This window comes from Paroedura picta, chromosome 4, assembly GCF_049243985.1.
Source record: "Paroedura picta isolate Pp20150507F chromosome 4, Ppicta_v3.0, whole genome shotgun sequence".
In the NCBI taxonomy this organism is placed as follows: domain Eukaryota; kingdom Metazoa; phylum Chordata; class Lepidosauria; order Squamata; family Gekkonidae; genus Paroedura; species Paroedura picta.
Genome location: NC_135372.1, coordinates 35,817,987 through 35,835,599, shown reverse-complemented (window position 1 = coordinate 35,835,599; position 17,613 = coordinate 35,817,987). Strand labels below are relative to the sequence as shown.

Here is a 17,613-nt window from a genome sequence, read left to right as displayed (position 1 = left end):
CTGCCTTCCCCCCACACTTAGCTGAAGTATATCCTCATTGATGATATGGCTCATTTGTGCTTCCAGGTCATTAAGTTTCCGAGCTGAAAAAAGGACAGAAACACCAGCAAAAGTGAGGTTTCCTTTTAATTCGGTGTGTTATCAATTCACTTTTTTTTTAAACAGCAATTCCACAAAATATTAAACACTGTGCAAGAAATTGGTCTATGGCACACTGGAAATATGAAGGAATTACAAAATTAAAAAAAGGAGGAGAAAGTAGAAAGAAGGATGATCAAAGCCTACAATTACATACACAGATTTTTTGTTTTAAATTTCCCTAAGATACTGTCTTTACAAACTTTGATTTGCTTTTGGCAACAATATCAGGATTTGGCAAACGAGAACAATAAACCAGAGAGAGAGAAAGAGAGGGAGAAATTAAAAGCACAGACTATCCAACATGAAGCTGGCAATTTCTTCTCCTAAAAAAAATGAAATAAATGTTTGTGTGGTGGTGTTTTTTTTTTTACCTTGTTAAATTTTTTAAAAAGATGCACTTTTAATGTACTTGTTGAAACAGAGTTTTGGCAAAGGAGAAAGAGCAGTCGGGACCTGTGGGGGGCAGGGAAGCATGCGTAAGGCCTGGATCTCCTGAGAGAGCCCCGCAGGTAAAAAAGATGGGGAACACAAGGATCCTTGCTCAGCTTGGAGTGGGATGCGGGAGAGCCCCTGTCCTGGTTTGGTGTGCCAGAGCAGGGCTGGGGGTGGGCGGGCTGAGGGGGTTGGCCCCTTCTCCTTAAGAAAAACCACAAGGCAGAGCAAATGAATAGTTCACTGCTAAGCAAGTTATGCCTGGGTGCAAAAGAAGACAGAGGGTTTCCCGTTACCTTTAACACTTGTGAAGAACGGGGAGGGGGGGGGAGGGTGCAAAAGTTAAGAGGCTTCTCTCCTGACCTCCCTTGCCCCCCCCATCTCATCTTCTTCTCTGCAGTTATTAAACTTCCCCCTTTTGCATGAGGCTGCTCTGTAAACGAGGCCAAGCAGTCTTGTAGCAGAGAGAGAGAGAAATGCAACTGTTTTGGCTGCCTTGCAGGAATAAACCTCCCAGCCATTCCTGTGACATTTCGAGGATAAAGTGCCGGCGTGTGCAAAATGGTTCCCCGGACAGGAGAGGGGAAAGAGGTCGGCTGGCCAGTTTCATTTTCTCTCTTTCCTCGGAACAAGCTCGGGAGTTCCCAAGCGGGAGCGCATGCGCTGGCATCCAAGCCGAAAGGGCCCTCCGGAGGCAGATGGTCTCCTCAATCGCCAGGCGGGAAGCCCTTCCGTCTCCCCCAAACGCCTTGCCCTGCCTTGCCTTGCCGCCTTACTCAGCACTTTGAAAGTCCAGAGAAGAGTTCTCTGCGTTGTTTTGGAGAGATGCACAAAGCACAAAGCTGCTACTGTTAAATCTGCACTTATACTGATGCGCTACGAAAAAAGGAAAAGGAGAAAAAAAAAACACACCCACGAATCACGGTCACCCATCGAATCCGTATAAGGAGAGTCCGTTTAAAAAAGCGAGGGAGGGAGTCGAGGATTTGGGTGCCCCTGCCTGGCTCCCCACCCTCCACGCCCCCAAAATCCCTGCCTTATTCCCCCAGCCCTCTGCCCAGAATGCAGCCTGCTCTCCCTCCCCCTCCTGATGGAGGGGATCAAGCCTGCCATCCGACTGATTCGCTGCGAACATGGGTGGCTGGCGGTCACAGCCCATGACTCTCCACGTCTGGTGGGCGGGACTGCTTTGCGGCCGATTGGGCAAGCCGCCTGTCCCTGTGAACGGAGGAGGGCCCCTGTCTCTTGCCCCTGTCCCTTCGACCACAGAAGGACAGTAAGGACAGTTCCAAAGTGCATGTAGGAATGGATCGTTTGGCGTGTGTCCCCTTACAATGCCCCCGTTTTTTTCAAAACCCCGAAAAAGGGATTCCGCCTGTCTCGTTATTAGGGAGCTCCGTTAGGGTGCCCCAACTCTCCTGCCCAGGCTTGGTCTGAAAAAGACCACCAAGAACCCCTCCTGCTCCTGAGAATTGAGGTCCGATCAATCTCAGGCGGACCGAGGTTTGCCTACCGAGGCAACAGTCCCGCAACCTGGCTGAGGGGGCTGCTGCGGCAGAGAGTCTGGGAAGAAATGGTGACTGAGAAGACAGGGCCTACGAAAGGAGTTTGGCAGCCACCCTTCCAGCCCCAGGTGGCTCAAGCGTGGCCCCCCCGAGGAAGCCAGCCTGGAGTTCCAGGGTCAGCAGGCCCTTTCCCTGGTAGCACCTCGCCTGGCAGAGGAGGAGTTAAGGCTGGCAGAAGACAAAGCCTCCTCTGGGCGACGAGCACCTCACTTGGGAGGGAAGAACGCAAGCCCTGACCAAGCTGCCTTCCTTCTCCCCCTCGGACAAGAACGCAGACGGGCCGTATCGACCGATCCCGAGGACCTCGCTTTTGGGGGGACGGTGAACGGACCCCAGCTGGCCATGCTCCGGTGTCTTTTGAAAGGCTGACCGCGAGGGGGAGAACGAGAGAGACTGAGAAGGGTCAGCACCCCTGGAGCAAACGCAGCACCGGCTCATCTCACGGGAGGAACAGCAGAGGGAGGCCGATCTCCATGGGTTTGGGGGAATTGTCTGAGAACGCTGGCTGTTCTGGCCCAAAGGGAGGCAAGCCTCCTGGGGAGGCCTCAAAGGCCACCCTCGCCAACAAGGCCGGAGCTCCTGCGTCGAGGGGCGTGACACGATGGGGGATGAAGAGCTGTCCCAAAATACCGAATGGCCAACTGGCCCCTACAGACAGGCCTGAGTCCGGAGCTTTTTCTCTTGGATGACCGGAGGAGAGAGATTCTCTGGAGACTCCAACCGAGGCGAGCCTTTGCCCTCCCCAAACTTGGTCTTTGAGGACTCGGTGGTGTGGGCCCCGCATGCGCCTTAAGGTGGGCTCGAGATATTTTCCTTTCCAACAACCTCTTGCCTCTCATGCCGCCTTTAGGGCCTCTGCGTTGGCCGCTCAGCTCATTCCACGGGCTAGAGCGAGGCCTGAGGAACATCCAGCTATGAAAATCAAATGGAGAACGGAACCAAAGATGGTCCCAGAAGGGAGATGGAGGTCCTGAAACACCCACCTACCCTTTCCTCCCTGCCCGGCTTATGTGAGACCCAGAGCACACCAGGACGTCTCCACCCTTCACTACAATCCCTCTCCCCATGACTTTCACCCGCTGGGGTCCTATCCCGGTTTGGCAATGTGCATTTGGTTCCCCGAGGAGGAAGCTGGCTTGAGATTCTCGCGTCTAGGGCAGCCTGTTCCCGGCACACTAATCTGAGTTGGAATGGTGGAAAACGCAGGCTTGTCTCACTGAGACAGGGGAAAAGATGGCAGAGAAAGGCCTATTGCTCACAAACTAGTGAGCAGCAAGGGGGCCCCTGAAAACAAGGCTGCCTGCCCCCCCCCCCAATGGGCCACGACGAGCTTCTTGCGTCCATAAATCAAGAGGACCTTCAAAGCTGCTGGACTTCAGCAGAGCGGCAGCCGATGGGTCATGCTGCTTCTATTGTACTGGAGAGGACTGGCCAATTGTCTCCCTTCTCTACTGCTTAATTGCCTTCTCCGAGTTCTGTCGGCACATGCAGGTGTGCCTTTCCCTTGGAAAGCAAACGCTGAATCGCCAAATACTGCGTGGAAACGCAAACCGTAGGCCTTCTGGATTTAGCTCTACGCAGATCGCCTGAATGAAGGAAGGGCGCTTACGATGGGAGGGTGCTGCTCGGACAAGGGAGTGGATTAAAGAGGGGGCTCTGCGGGAGTGAATTCCCTGCACCATCCGCTTGGTGAGGGGAGAAGAGGGAATAAAGCCAGCGGCACTCTAGAGAGGGGCAGGGAAAAGGAGCGCAGAGTTCCCCGAGGGTGATCAGAGGACAAATAAAGGACCCTATTCCTTTGCTCCGCGAAACCGGATGTTGCTCCTCAAAACCAGACCCTCTCTCCCATGAGGATAATGAGTTTACCACGGAACAGGTCGCGGGTCAATCCCCTCCCACCCCCTTGCAAGGACGCAGCCTTTATCCCTGCTGCTGACGGACACTGTACAGTCACAAGGCTCTTCCCAGCCGAGCGGCACATCTGGGAATGGACAGAAAGTTTCATGGTTTTCATACAATGACCCCCGTGGAATATGGCTCCTGCAGGTCGTGTGCCCCATCTCCCCCTGTCGCCTCGCCCCCCCCACCCCCCCTGGGGCACAAATTCGGTATTCAGTCGTTTGAAAACATTCGTTTTACAGAACAAAACATACGCACACGCGCCCCTGTCGCTGGTCTCATCTCTTAAGACAGAGGCCAGGGCGAAGGGAAGCCAGTGGCCGTGGATCCAGGCTTGGCCCCCCTCTTTGCAAATACCAGCGCTATATTAAAAAACAGATGCCACACACACCCCTCCTCTAGTCCCCCCTTGCTCTAACCAGGACACTGGCTTTGTTTTAAAAAATGGGAACCCTTCTTGGGATTGGAGGGGGACCTTGGATTTGCGAACGCTGTTTTGGATTTCTTTTCTTTTTTTTAAAGAGGAGTTTTACGGACTGAGCTCTCAGTCGTTACCCCTCTGGCGCAGTGCTGAAAGTTTGCTTGACTTGGCTTTAGATCGGTGCAGGCCGGGGCCTTGCCTGAGAGTGGGAGACAGAGAGACAGAGGGCGAACGTGCAGGCGAGGGCCAAGCTATAGGATGGTGCACGGCTTCTTGTCCTTGAAGGGGTTCTCGGAGGCAGGAACGCCAACCAGCAGAGGGTCGTTCCTGGCTTGCTGCTCGCAGTAATTCATTAACTCGGAGGACGCTTTCGAGACCTGAGCACAGAAAGGGGAGGGGGGGGAGAGTTAGATCTGGGGTCCCCAACGTAGCGCCCTGGGGCACCATGACACCCACCAACACCTTTCCTGGCTCCCGCCACCTGTTTTTAGAAAGTAGGTAGGGCTTCTTCCCAGAAAAGCTTTTGATTGGCCACTGGAGATGTGACTGGGCGGCGGCAGCCGACACAGCATAAGGACCTCCACGGTGTGACCGCGGGATAGCTGCAGGAGCCATTTTGTGGCTGGCCCCACCTCCTGCGACAGCCATTTTGTGGCAGCGCCCACCACACCGTTTCAGAACTCCACGGGTGCCCGCAGGCTGAAATGGGCTCGGGACCCTAAATTAGACAAAATCAAAGGAAGCAGGGAGTTGCCAGAGCTTGCTTTAAACGGCTTGTTTGTTTCCCAATCTCAAAACGAGCGCTTTTTCAAACCTTATTTATTTAACTGGCTGATCATGGGGGCGAGGGGGAGCAGAACCACAAGCTGAGAAAAGGAACGAGTTGCACAGAGAAAGAGGGGGCAGAAGGACCCAATTTAAAGGCAATCGTGGATGAGGATCCCCCCTCAGCTGGCCGCCTTCTCTCCCTTCTTCCGCCTCGTCCTCCAGGAAGAGAGAGCCGCTGCCTTGTGGCTGCCCTCGGCTGCTAAAACCAGGAGCCCTGGAAGCCACAGCAAAGCGGCCAGCAGGGAAGAAATTACTTCAGGCTTGAGTCTTATTTTAGTTCAAAGGTCTATTTTGGGAACCAAGCCCTGAGGAGACAGGCTGAAACCAAGACGCAAGGGTGGGACGGAAGGCCCGGGCGCAAGCTTCGGCAAATTACAGGACAACGGCGGGCTGGGAAGGACTCTTAAGGGCCGGCCCTGGAGACTGTGGTGCTAATGCGCCGTACTTAATAGGAGGGTTGCCTGTCCTTAGGTGTCCGGCCTGAGATTCCTCCTTCCAGGGTGTCCTTGTTTAGCCACAGAGGACGGTGCTGAGATACCACTGTGGGCATTCAGTGGGAGGGATCTTCTTGGTTTAATACACGCTGAATATGCCTGAGGGACATGTCCTTGCAATCACATGGGTTTAGGCCACTGGCTGTGAATGTCGGCGAGACAGAAAAACCCGGCCTGACTATTGCTATACATTTAATAATGGGTATATGTTAAAACCAGCCGGTGATGCTTTGTTGTGGGGTAGGGCCAAACAGGATCATGGGTTGGCGGCTGCAAACGGCATAGCTACAGGGGCTGGTTCAGAAGTTGGCCACCAGGCACCCCAAGGGCTTGACAGGCGCTCGGTTTTGCTGGTGTGTGTGCATGCCCGTGTTTCTTTCGGGCCATGGCACCATTGCCAGCTTTCTGGGATGGTACAAACTTGTGTGCTCGTGGCACAGAACGGAGTGAGCATCTTCTTTCGAACCTGCTCCGGCTTTCTGAAAGAACCGGCATGGAGGAATCTTCCTTCCAGGTTGTTCCCAACCTTCTCAAAAAGCAACGGCAGGAGACGTGGGAGGAATTCCGCAACGCTCCGCCAGTCAGCTGATGAGCTTCACAAACCTTTCGATCAGCTAAAGCGCTTCCAGGGAGATGCCCAACACAATTAATGACGCTGGAAGACAGCAGGCTACCTTATGAGAACAGGTGTTTCTGCCTGTGGGATGCCTCTTCTTAGGAGCTTGAAGGAAGAGGTATTCCCTTCGACAGAGGAGGGCATGCCTCTCCACAGGAGCCCACATTGGAAGGAATGCCTCTTCTAAGAAACTTCTTGCCACCCCTCCCTCTGAAGATGTATTTGGCATTCCTCGCCCCCAACAGCAGGCGAGGCGCGTCCTGGAAAGGGAAGCTGCTTTAAGACCAAGCCCCTCCCTCTTCTGAAGGGAGCCCTGGCCTAATTTGGCGTGTGTCCCTTAATCGGCTGTCCTGCTTGCCGATTCTCACCTTTATCCTCTCGATGCCGGCTTCGATGCGCAGCTGCTCCACCAGCTTCCTGGCCTGGGCTATGTTGTTAGTCGTAGACATTGTCTGCCATCGGTTCTAGGCCCGGCCAGCACGGAGAACTCTGGAACAAAACCAGACAGCAAACGCAGGTAATTTTCACTCTCTTCCACTGAAAAGACGTTACTCTCCTGCGAGGCGCGTCCTGGAAAGGGAAGCTGCTTTAAGACCAAGCCCCTCTTATCCCAGCCAATGATTTCCGCCCAGACTTTAATGCTCTACTGCAGGGGTGGTCAACCTGTGGTCCTCCAGATGTGCATGGACTACAATTCCCATGAGCTCCTGCAGTAGGTTGACGACTTCTGCTCTCTTAAAAAAAAGATGTTATTCTGAGCAAACAAGTGGATGGACGGAAGGACAAAGCCGAGGGAGAGAGACAACAAGAAAGAACTGGGAGGGGGAGAGGAGAGATAAGGGAAGGAGGGGCTAGGAAATCAGGAGGAGGAGATCCAGAGCACACTGCCAGTATCAAAATTGGGGGGTGGAGAGGATGCCAGAAGGAGGAAGGCACCCAGATAGGCCAAGGCCTGGGAAAGCCAACCTACTTGAATGGGGAAGGGGATTGGGGAAGGGGGCAGAGGCAGCATAAAGGAATAGCAGCCAAAGACCACCCAAACTCCCTTCTCTGACCACTGCAGGCGCTGAACCATCGCGCCTCTTGGCTTTCTCTAGGATGAATACCCGGCTGACACACAACCAAAGGCAGGACGCTTGAGCTTCAAAGAATAGCGACCGTCATGCTGACTAGGCTGTTATCGAGAAATGCCAAGTCCTTCCCTTTTCAGCTCTTGTGACTTGGCCACGCGACAATCAGCAGCTGTTTGTCCATCGGCCTCAAGGGTGCTGTTGTCCCCTGAACCGGCAGTCACTCTCCAAGGTCCTGGGCAAAGGAAGGCCTTTTCGAACACCAGACCCCCTGGGGGGTCAACTGGGAACCTTCTGCAGCAAAACCCACCCACCACTGAACTGGAATTTATTTGTAGGCTTCTTTACACTGTATCCTCTGTATCCTCTGTATCCTCCTCTTTTCTAGGTTTGAAACAGCTCACAATTAACTTACGCAAGAAGCCCACCCACAACCTACTGCAGCTCAGCATCGGACACTCTGCAGGTGAGTCCTGCCATTGATTTCAATTCTTTTTCTGGATGAGTGTCCCTCTCTAAACATGGTCCAAGGGAAGGACAAGAAAGGCCACTTTGGAATCTGGGCTGGGCGGGGGACAGGTAGGGGATCCCAGGCATGACCCTGCCTAAAGCCAAAATTGGTCCTCAGTCTGCTTGTGATTTGTGACAGGCTGAACTTCACTGCCCCAGCTCCCGTGCAGGAGCACAAATTGGGGACGGATGAGATGCACCGGGCCAAATGATCCCCATGTGGGTGCAACCTGCCACGACTAAAACTCCAGCCTGCAGCCGGGCATGAAACTTCTGGTGTGTAAAAGGTCTCATGGAGGACTAATACCTGGGGAGTTCCTTCTACCCAGGTCCCTCCGTTTCTTGGCCCAGTGGGACAAAGAGCTCTCTGGCTGCGGAGCAGAATCACAGAGCGGGAAGAGAAAGAGCCAGACTCCAGTTTCTGCACCAGAGTGATCCACATCCGGAGCAGGTATTTTCACGCATTCTCACCCCACTTCAAAGACACGGGGTTGGGAGGTGGGGGCTGCATGGCTGCAATGACTCCACACGCTGGATGGGGAGAGCCCAATGCCTGATCGCTGTATGTTCTAGAAATTTGCTCTTGAACTACAGCTTGCTACTGTGAGGCAAACAAAGTATTATTATTATTATTATTATTATTATTATTATTATTAGATTTATAGCCCGCCACTCCCTTGCGGCTCGTGGCGGGTAATAATATTGCAAATCCCCATTAAAACCCCATAAAACAATGATAACATTGCCAATATTGCCGGCATGGCAAGAATGGCAGCTCAACTCCCCCCCCCCCCTCCCACTGGTGGTAGCTGGTGGTGAGGAGCAGATAAGCTGCAAGGCATGGTTGACAAGCTATCATCAATAAAAACTAGTTGTCATCCCTCCCCAATGTTCTGGAGTACAAAGAAGTACGCTCAAAAAAACAAAACAAAAAGAGACTCATGGAAGACCAGAAAGCAGAGCTGGGACAGGACAGCCAGTTTGGTGTAGTGGTTTAGGAGTATGGACTTCTAATCTGGCAAGCTGGGTTTGATTCCCTGCTCCTCCAAATGCAGCCGGCTGGGCCACAGCACTGATAAAGCTGTTCTGACCGAGCAGTGATATCAGGGCTCTCTCAGCCTCACCACCCTCACAGGGTGCCTGTTGTGGGGAGAGGAAAGAGAAGGCGACTGTAAGCCGCTTTGAGACTTCTTTCGGGTAGAGAAAAGCGACATATAAGAACCAACTCTTCTTCTTCTTCAGTAATATCAGGGTTCTCTCTGCCTCACCTCCCTCACAAGGGTGTCTGTTGTGGGGAGAGGAAAGGGAAGGGGAATGTAAGCTGCTTTGAGCCTCCTCCTCCTCCTTCTTTGTAAACCATCTGCCAAGGGGCATATTCTGCATCTCACCCTTCTACAATTCAACCTAGAAAGCCCCTTTATATGCCCAGAGTCCCCTTCCTCACCCCCGTTAATCTGCAGGTGCAAAAGATCTGCCAAGAAAGGGAAGAAGAGGAGCTAGTTTTTGGTTCCTGCTTTCTACTACCCGATGGAGTCTCAAAGTGGCTTACAATCACCCACCCGTCCTCTCCCCATGAGAGACACCCTGGGAGGCAAGTGGGGCTGAGAGAGCTCTGAGAGAACTGCGACTGGCCCAAGGTCACCCAGCTAGCTGCATGAAGAAGAGTGGGGATTCAAACCCGGTTCTCCAGATCAGAGGCTGCCTCTCTCAACCGCTACCCCAAGCAGGACTGCCACAGATGTTCAAAACGACAACATCCACCTACTCCCAAATCTAAGGAACTGGCCTTAAGAAACTGCTCAGGATCCAACCAGCTACCTACAAGGCCAGAAACTGCAATCCTCAATTCCAAACAGCATCTCGGTAGTCTGTGCTGGATACTTCTCCGAAGTGGGGCTTCTGTCTGCATGCTTTCTAAGAAGAGGCCCATTAAAAGTTCTCGTAACCTAGTTAATGGTTGATGAAGTCAGTCCAAACAGCTCTTGGGAACACCAAGTGCCAGCATCTTTAGACAACATTTTTGCGGCTCTATGTTGCAAGTGAACAACACGGGGCTTGCTGGAGACACTGTTGCCGGCCTTGGGCATCTCCCACGGTCGGGCTGCATTGCTCAGCTGCGAAGATCGGCTTGTTCTGAATAAGTTCCACCCCAGAAGGACCAGAGGAAAAGGAGTAAGCAACAGAGGCTGCGGCAGAATTATGGGATTGGTGGTGGCAAGTGAGTCCCCTGGCCCACTCTGATGAACACCCCTGCCCAGGACAGCTGGAGTTGCCTTCTACTGCCCATCAGAAACCCTTGCCCAGGGGCTGTCCATGCTGACTGACAGGGTACCCCTAACCCCCCTTGAGTGGCAGACACCCAGGACTGAACCTGGACAGCAGGAGAACTCTGAACTTTCCCCAGTCACGTGAGAAGAGGAAGAGTTGGTTCTTATATGCCGCTTTTCTCTACCCGAAGGAGTCTCAAAGTGGCTTACATTCACCTTCCCTTCCTCTCCCCAAAACAGACACCCCATGAGGGGCTTATGGGAATTGTAGTCTGTGGACATCTGGAGGGCCACAGTTTGCCTACCCCTGCTCTTGAGGGTGGTAGTAGGCTGGGACGACTGCTAGTTGAGACAACCACGCTACTTAATTTGCTGCAGGTTGTGTTTTGCCGTACAGATAAGTGAAAGGCAGGGCAAGGCCATTTGGACACATGCTGGACGTTTTGTGACTGGGGCTCCCAACAGTTTTTAAAGAATGCTCCAGCACGTCCAGCCCTGCAAATCTGGGAACGGTGGTGGGATCTCATCGGGATTTCAAGGCGAAAGACGTTCAGAGGTGGTTGGCCCTTGCCTGCCTCTGCGTTGCGGCCCTTGACTTCTCTGGAGGTCTCCCATCCAAACGCTAACCTGGGCTTAACTTCTGAGATCTGATGAGATCAGAGTAGCTGGGGCCATCAAGGTCAGCACAGCTTTTTAAAAACTTTTCGGAGCTCCAGTGTGGGCCTGGTTGGGCCTAGAGCAGGGGTAGTCAACCTGTGGTCTTCCAGATGTTCATGGACTACAATTCCCATGAGCCCCTACCAGCATTTGCTGGCAGGGGCTCATGGGAATTGTAGTCCATGAACATCTGGAAGACCACAGGTTGACTACCCCTGGCCTAGAGAACATGCTGGACGTATAAACTCAGAGAGGGCACCAGTTTGGCGTTATTTTTGGGAAGGGGTGGAGAGGAAAGTCCAGTGCAAATAAGAGTCTCCCCGCCTCCTTATGAAATCCAAGCTTCTCAGAGCTGGAAACGGATAAGCTATCTAGCGTTTAAGCCCCAGCCTTTGGGCCAAAGTCTGCTGCCCTTGAGCGACCGGCCTGCTGCAAGCTCTCTGGTACATTCCCTTGCCTGGACAATCCGCCTGAGACAGCCTGACATGGCCGTTTTGCTCCCGTGACTCAGCAGCTTTTCTCCCCCAGCTTGGAACTTCTCACCCACCCCTTCCCGGCCGGAGCAAACAAGCTTCCTTGGATTATGAACTGATGGGAAAGGCACAAAGGCTCTCAAGAGGGCGAGGAGCAGGAAGGAGGCTTGGGGGAAAGCCAGTGCTGTTTTGCATGGAGAGAAGAACAGACCGGGCTATTTACAGGGCAATGGAGGGGGGGGGGCTCCTTTCCTGACACTAGAAAGAAATTTCTTAGGAACTGGCTGCCGCACCTCCCTCCACAAAAAACACAGCTGGGAGAATCTGGCTGCCGGAAAGGGGAGCTTTATGCAAACAACAACTAAAATTTTGCCTTAGCAGGAAGCTAAGATGAATTGAGGCATGCTGACGGTTTGCCAAAGAAGGCTGGAGTGCCCACAATCCTGTGCCAGGCTCACGGAAACTACAGCATCTCCCGGAGGAAAATGCCAGGTAGTCATGGGGGTCTGTTAGAAAAGCAAAATCCATCAAATTTGTTTATTTATTATTTCAATTTATATCTCGCCACTTTCCATGGACTCGTGGTGGGTCACACAGAGCAGAATAAAAACCCCAATAACACCAATCAACCCCCCCCCCCAATAACATAAAACACAAGAAGCGGCCTAATCCCATTCCTCCCCTGTCCACAATCAATCGTCACAGGGAGGGAGCTTGCAAGATGCATAGTGTTGGCCGGAGGAGGGGCCTCAACCAAACACCCGGCGGAAGAGCTCCATTTTGCAGGCCCTGCGGGACTGAGATAGCTCCGTCAGGGCCCTCAGCCCTTCCGGGAGCTCATTCCACCAAGTTGGGGCCAGGCCTGAAAAGCCCCTGGCCCAGCTCCAGGCCTGGCGTGCTTCTCTTGGGCCAGGGACCACAAGCAGATTAGCACTCGCAGAGCAGAGCGCCCTGTGGGGGGCACGAGGAGACAAGCGGTCCCTCGGATAAACACAAACAGCTGAACCCAGGGCTGGCTGGCCCCAGCTTGGGGGGAGCACGATGCCCTCTTGTTTCACACTGCCTCCCAGCACAATACCAACTTTGCCCCTTAACTCCCCAATAATAATACTGATGATGATAATTATATTTTATTTGTAGCCCGCCTTTCCAGATGCTCAGAGCAGGTAACATCCATAAAAAGGACATATAGTTTAAAACAATCACTCTGAAACAATACGCCCCTATAAAATACCTAGATAGGGAGCTGATCTTCTAATCCCTCCTCTTCCTCCTGGCAGTAAAGGTGGACTGTATAGGGGGGGGAAGTCAACCTGTGGCGCTGGCAGGGGCTCATGGGAATTGTAGTCCATGGACATCTGGAGGGCCACAGGTTGACTACCCCTGCTGTATAGCATGATGTAGCATATAGCATGATATAGCATGATGTCCTTCCCTCTGATGTCCTTCCCATTCCCGAACTCTGTGGGTTCCATCCCCAAAGTATCCAGATCCTTCCCACTCCGAAGCTGGCAACCCTGCGCCTGAGACATGCTGTTGGTCAGCTTTTCCTCTGTTTTTAAGCCTTCCGCAATTTTTCATTCACTTCCATGTTCGGCAAGGTACTCCTTGAGTGGGGCCCTGACTTCTAGGCCCCGAAGGGGAAGGGGAAGCTACTGGGCAATGCAGACCTGCAAGACCCCAATCCATGGTTGCTTAGAAGCCAGTCCTGTCCTGCGCAGTGCTTACTCTCAAGTCTGTGTGAACCCCCTCTCCCTTACCCCTTGGGGGCCCTTCTGCTTTGTTCTGACAAGAAGAGGAAACCAGGAAGCTGGAGGCGAAGGATGTATTCAGAGCTTAAATGTGTGCCAGCCGCGTCTGTAGTAGTGACAGATCAGTCCTATTTTTACAACTCGGTTCATTAGTGCCTCTGCAGTGGGAGACCCAGTCTCCCCCCACACACCACTCTCTTACAACTCTATTCTTCTGCCTCTCAGAGCGAGAAAGTTGCTCCCCCCTCCCCAAAGGACAGCAAAGAATCTCAGCCTTTTATAGGCAGATGGCTTCAGCTTGGTGACTCACAGGCAATCCGCGGATGACATCGGCAGGCTGTGAGAAAGCATGACTCAGCAGCCAGCACAGCAAAGATGTGCCACCCCCCCCCCCCCCCACTACACACGCTACACTCAGAACCTGCCAGAACAAGGTCCTTAATAGGGATTTCTAGGTTTTTCTATTTTTACGACCCTAGCAGGGAGAAAATGCATTCCGTGGTCTGAAAATGAAAGTTATCTTGCCTTCTGATGAAACAATAGAACCAGGGCGGCACCATGCAATTTACAACCGGTCCAAACTCCACTTGGGCAGGTAAATACTCCAGCTGGTAGATGCTTACACAGGGCTGCGGAAAGAGGTGGGTGGGGAGAATACCACTTTTTTCTGGCTGACCCTGGTGACAATCATATGGAGGGGAAAGGTAAAGCCTCTGGTAAAAAGGATATTTTACAAGGAGCTGCCCTTATAGACTGAAATGCTTCAAATACATTTTCTTGAACAGATGGAACTGCCTTATATTGAGTTGCTATTGCTTTCCAGGGGTCTCGGGTTCTTTCACTCTACCTGATCCCTTTTATAGCTGAGGATTGAACCTGGGGCCTTGTCAGGGCAATGAGCCACATTCCAAGCACTGGCAAAACCTTCAAAGGAGCCTCAAAAGCAAGTTGGCAGCTCTGTTTCCCACTGCGAGGGAAGGATGAGGCTGGGGAGCAAACTTATTTATTATTTCAATTCCTAGCCCGCTGTTCCCAAAACTGGCTCGCAGTGGGTTACATAATATCCAATATATCATCCCTATGCATGGTGCGCTATATATTTGTGAAACTCCCCGGGGGGTGGAGCATGTCCGGCCCCCCGGAGAGTGTCCAAGCACGAATCTGACCCAATCAGGGTGCAGCCAGGTTGCCCTCTCAACACGCTGCCCTCCCTCCAGCCAGCAGCAGTGCACGGTGGGAGCACCAGTGGTGGTGAGAAGCAGCTGCTACCACCAAGCACCCCACGCGGCAAGCCAAGGAGAGGAAGTTCCACTGCCACCACACATCCCATGCCGGGGATGCCATGCTGCTGCCAGTGCCGCCACTGTCACAGCACACCCGGCCCCCGGGCCGAAGACTGACACTCGGCATCTCGCCATGTGCTCACTATGCGGTCCTGCCTCACCTGTTGTTCCCTGGTGGCCACCAGTCACACTCTGCTCAAGCCCGCCTTCCCCCCACCCCACCTTCCCCACGCCAGGTGAGCGCCCTCAACCGGAGGCCCATCCCAGCCTCCCGGAGCAACCCTCCCCGCAGGCACGCACGCTACCTCCACACCCCCCAGCCCCACACCCCCCCTAGCGCCCGCTGCATTTGCACATGCAGCAGGATTTTTTACTAGTAATGCAATAAAACACGTAAGAACCCCATTAAAACCCACATTAAGATTCCATATTCCCAGATGGTGAAAAAACCCTGCTCAGTGCCATAACTTTCAGAGGCGGCCTGGGGGTTCGATGTTCAGAGCCAGATGTTACTGCTCTGGCCAGAGTGGGGACCCAAATCTAGACTCTAGCACTGGCCCCGACCTGGTGGAAGAACTCCGTCTTGCAGGCCCTCCGGAAAAGCAGAAAGCTTTCCGAGGGCCAGCAGCTTCCCCAAGAGCTCATTCCACCAAATAGGGGCCAGGACCAAAAAGGCCCTGGCCCTGGTTGAGGCTCCCTAGGCCTAGAACAGTCAATAGATTAGAATCTGCCAAGTGTAATGCCCTAGCAGGGACACAGGGCACAAGGCGGTCCCTCAAGTATGTGGGTCCCAGACCGCGAAGAACCTTAAACTTGATGGTATCGTGCACCCCCAAAGATGCTGCCACCCTTCTGCCTATAGGATCCTCTCATTAACAAATGTCGTCCGGGTCCCATCCTGATAAAGACTGCGGAGGGAAGAAAGGGCTCATGTCTTCCCCTCCACGACATTTTCAAAAGCCCAAACAAGATCCTCCCGCTGACACGATGGTCTCAAGCAGGATAATTCCAGGGGTAAAAGAGCAGCCACAGCTAAGAGCATGGAGACCTCCTGGAACCACAACTGATCTCTAGACCAGGGGTAGTCAACCTGTGGTCCTCCAGATGTTCATGGACTACAATTCCCATGAGAACCCATGAGAATTGTAGTCCATGAACATGGAGGACCACAGGTTGACTACCTCTGCTCTAGACAATGTAGATCAGTTTCCTTGGAGAAAATGGTTTTTTGGGAGGATGAACGCTATAGAATTATACCCCAAACTTTGTCCTCCCCAGGCTCCATCTCCAAAATCTCCAGGAATTTCCTAACCCAGAGTTGGCAACCCTAGCTGTGGTCCCTGAGACACTGTATGGTCTAGCCTGACCTTGAGAGAGAGCTTCTTGACCTCACTCCAGAGCTGAAATCTGAACCAGAACCCTCCAAAGGATACAAATTCAAGGTCCTTAGTCTGTCCCAAGCCAATTTCTTAATTCCCGATACCTTTCCAGAGAGCGAGTGTGTGTGTTCCTCACAGGGGTCGGGGGAAAGACTCAGTATTTTATTTTTCATAGATTAATATTAGGATTTGTATGCATTTTATTGTCTTGAAGATTTTATTCTACACTCTGTTGTCAGCTGCCCCGATACCTTATTGGAGAGGGGCTGGCCCAGGAATCCAGCAAATAAATAAAGATCCAGAAAACAGAGCTGGCATCAAACCACTTTTCTTCCAGCCTCTGCCGGAGTCAAAGGACTTGTTCGACAGCCTCGGCAGGCAAGTTGGAGACGGGCGCCTTTTACGACTAATAAACCTGTGAGGAATGTTGGGTGGCTGGTTGTTGTTTTTCTTTACAATTGAGTAACCTTTAACAAGTCAAGCGGTGTGTGCGCACAAGCTGCCTAGTGCTTGCAAGCCCGTTTCCAATCCTGGCTCAGACAGGACGGAGTAGGATCCTGCAGCCCTCTCCCAGCCGCCCGGCTTCCGTGAAAGGATCTGGAAGGAGGCACCCGCAGTGCATGAATGCAGGGGTCATGCTGGGTCACACTGCGAGTGAGTGCTTCAAAACAATTTCAGGGCCCTGACGTGGGGAGCCCGGGCAAGCCCAATCCTGTCAAATCTCAGAAGCTAATCTGGGCTGACCCTGGCTAGTTTTTGGATGGGACACCCCCAAGGATCCGGGCGGTAGTTCCTCCTAGGAACACTAGGGGTCGTGACACAGAGCCAGGAAATGGCAAACCACCTCCGAACATCTCTTGCCCGGCTGCCGGACAATCCGCAGACCTCCTGGCTATACCACACACAGGCCATACGATAAGCAAAGACACCACTACAGGAATCTGTTCAGGTTCAGGAGAACTGGGAAGCCCTGAGCTGGGTAGCCCAAGCTAGCCCGATCTCATAAGATCTGTGAAGCTAAGCAGGGATGGCTCTAGCTGGCATTTGGACGGGAGACCTCCAAGGAATATCCGGGTCGCGGAGGCAGGCAATGGCAAACCAGTTGAACATCTCTTGCCTTGAAAACCCTTTGAGGGTTGCCATAAGTTAGTTGTGACCTGACGGTCACAAAACCCCAAATGTATAGAGCATCGCTCCTGTCTTGAGACCATATTTTTCATTGGGCAGGATTTGGCCTCCTGCGTTCTTCCTGCAGATCTTCTGCCACAGTAGACTTGGATTCCTGGTCTAATAATTATTATTTTATTTTTATATCTTGCCTTTCCCTGGTCAGCCCAGGGCAGGTAACATCAAAATTAAAACCAATAGCAAAAATTACATATATAATAAAAGTTAGTAAATTATACATTTAAATCTAGCTTCTAAAATGGTCTAAAACCACCTCCTCTTTACAGTCGAAAGGTTCCTGAGGGGGTTAGTCTGTGTTTGGCCATATTAATGGGCTGGATGGCTGGATGGACAGAGAGGCTGGGATGTACCCCTCGTTGATACCAATCAAAGCCAAAAACAACCTGGAAAATCTTCTAAAATTTCAAGATGCATGTCTGGGAATCCCAAGATCTTGGGAGTGCCTTCTGCAGTTTTGGACAACCCTGCACCAAAATAAAACGGCAAGTTTGGGGTACAATTTTGGTACAAATATCCGGATGCCCACTCTAAGTCAGGCTTTCTCAACCAGGGTTACGTGAAACCCTGGGATTTCTTGACAGCCCTGGAAGGGTTTCCTGAATGGGTGAGAATTAATTTTTTATACATTTTTAAAAAATG

General features: G+C 52.4%; 1 protein-coding gene and 1 long non-coding RNA gene across 10 annotated transcripts in view; one reads left to right on the top strand and one right to left on the bottom strand.

Annotated features, from left to right (window-relative positions):
- Window positions 1-108: 108 nt before the first annotated feature.
- Window positions 109-17,613, bottom strand: part of GNG7 (G protein subunit gamma 7) — a 143,806-nt gene continuing 126,301 nt past the window's right edge. For all 7 annotated transcript variants that reach the window (XM_077332389.1, XM_077332388.1, XM_077332384.1 and 4 more), the window contains exons 4-5: window positions 6,765-6,885; window positions 109-4,835 (exon numbers count right to left, since the gene is read on the bottom strand). In XM_077332389.1, coding sequence (XP_077188504.1) covers window positions 4,710-4,835; window positions 6,765-6,845 — 207 coding nt within the window. In that variant the 5' untranslated portion in view covers window positions 6,846-6,885 and the 3' untranslated portion in view covers window positions 109-4,709. The remainder of the gene's footprint in view (window positions 4,836-6,764; window positions 6,886-17,613) is intronic.
- Window positions 7,656-17,309, top strand: LOC143835167 (uncharacterized). Of its 3 annotated transcripts, none has more exons than XR_013230027.1 (5): window positions 7,656-7,932; window positions 8,306-8,427; window positions 11,755-11,865; window positions 13,604-13,719; window positions 16,026-17,309. It is a non-coding gene; the product is annotated as an uncharacterized LOC143835167 (long non-coding RNA). The 3 variants fall into 3 exon arrangements; XR_013230025.1 differs by having other exon boundaries at window positions 16,001-17,309; XR_013230028.1 differs by having other exon boundaries at window positions 11,752-11,865; window positions 16,001-17,309.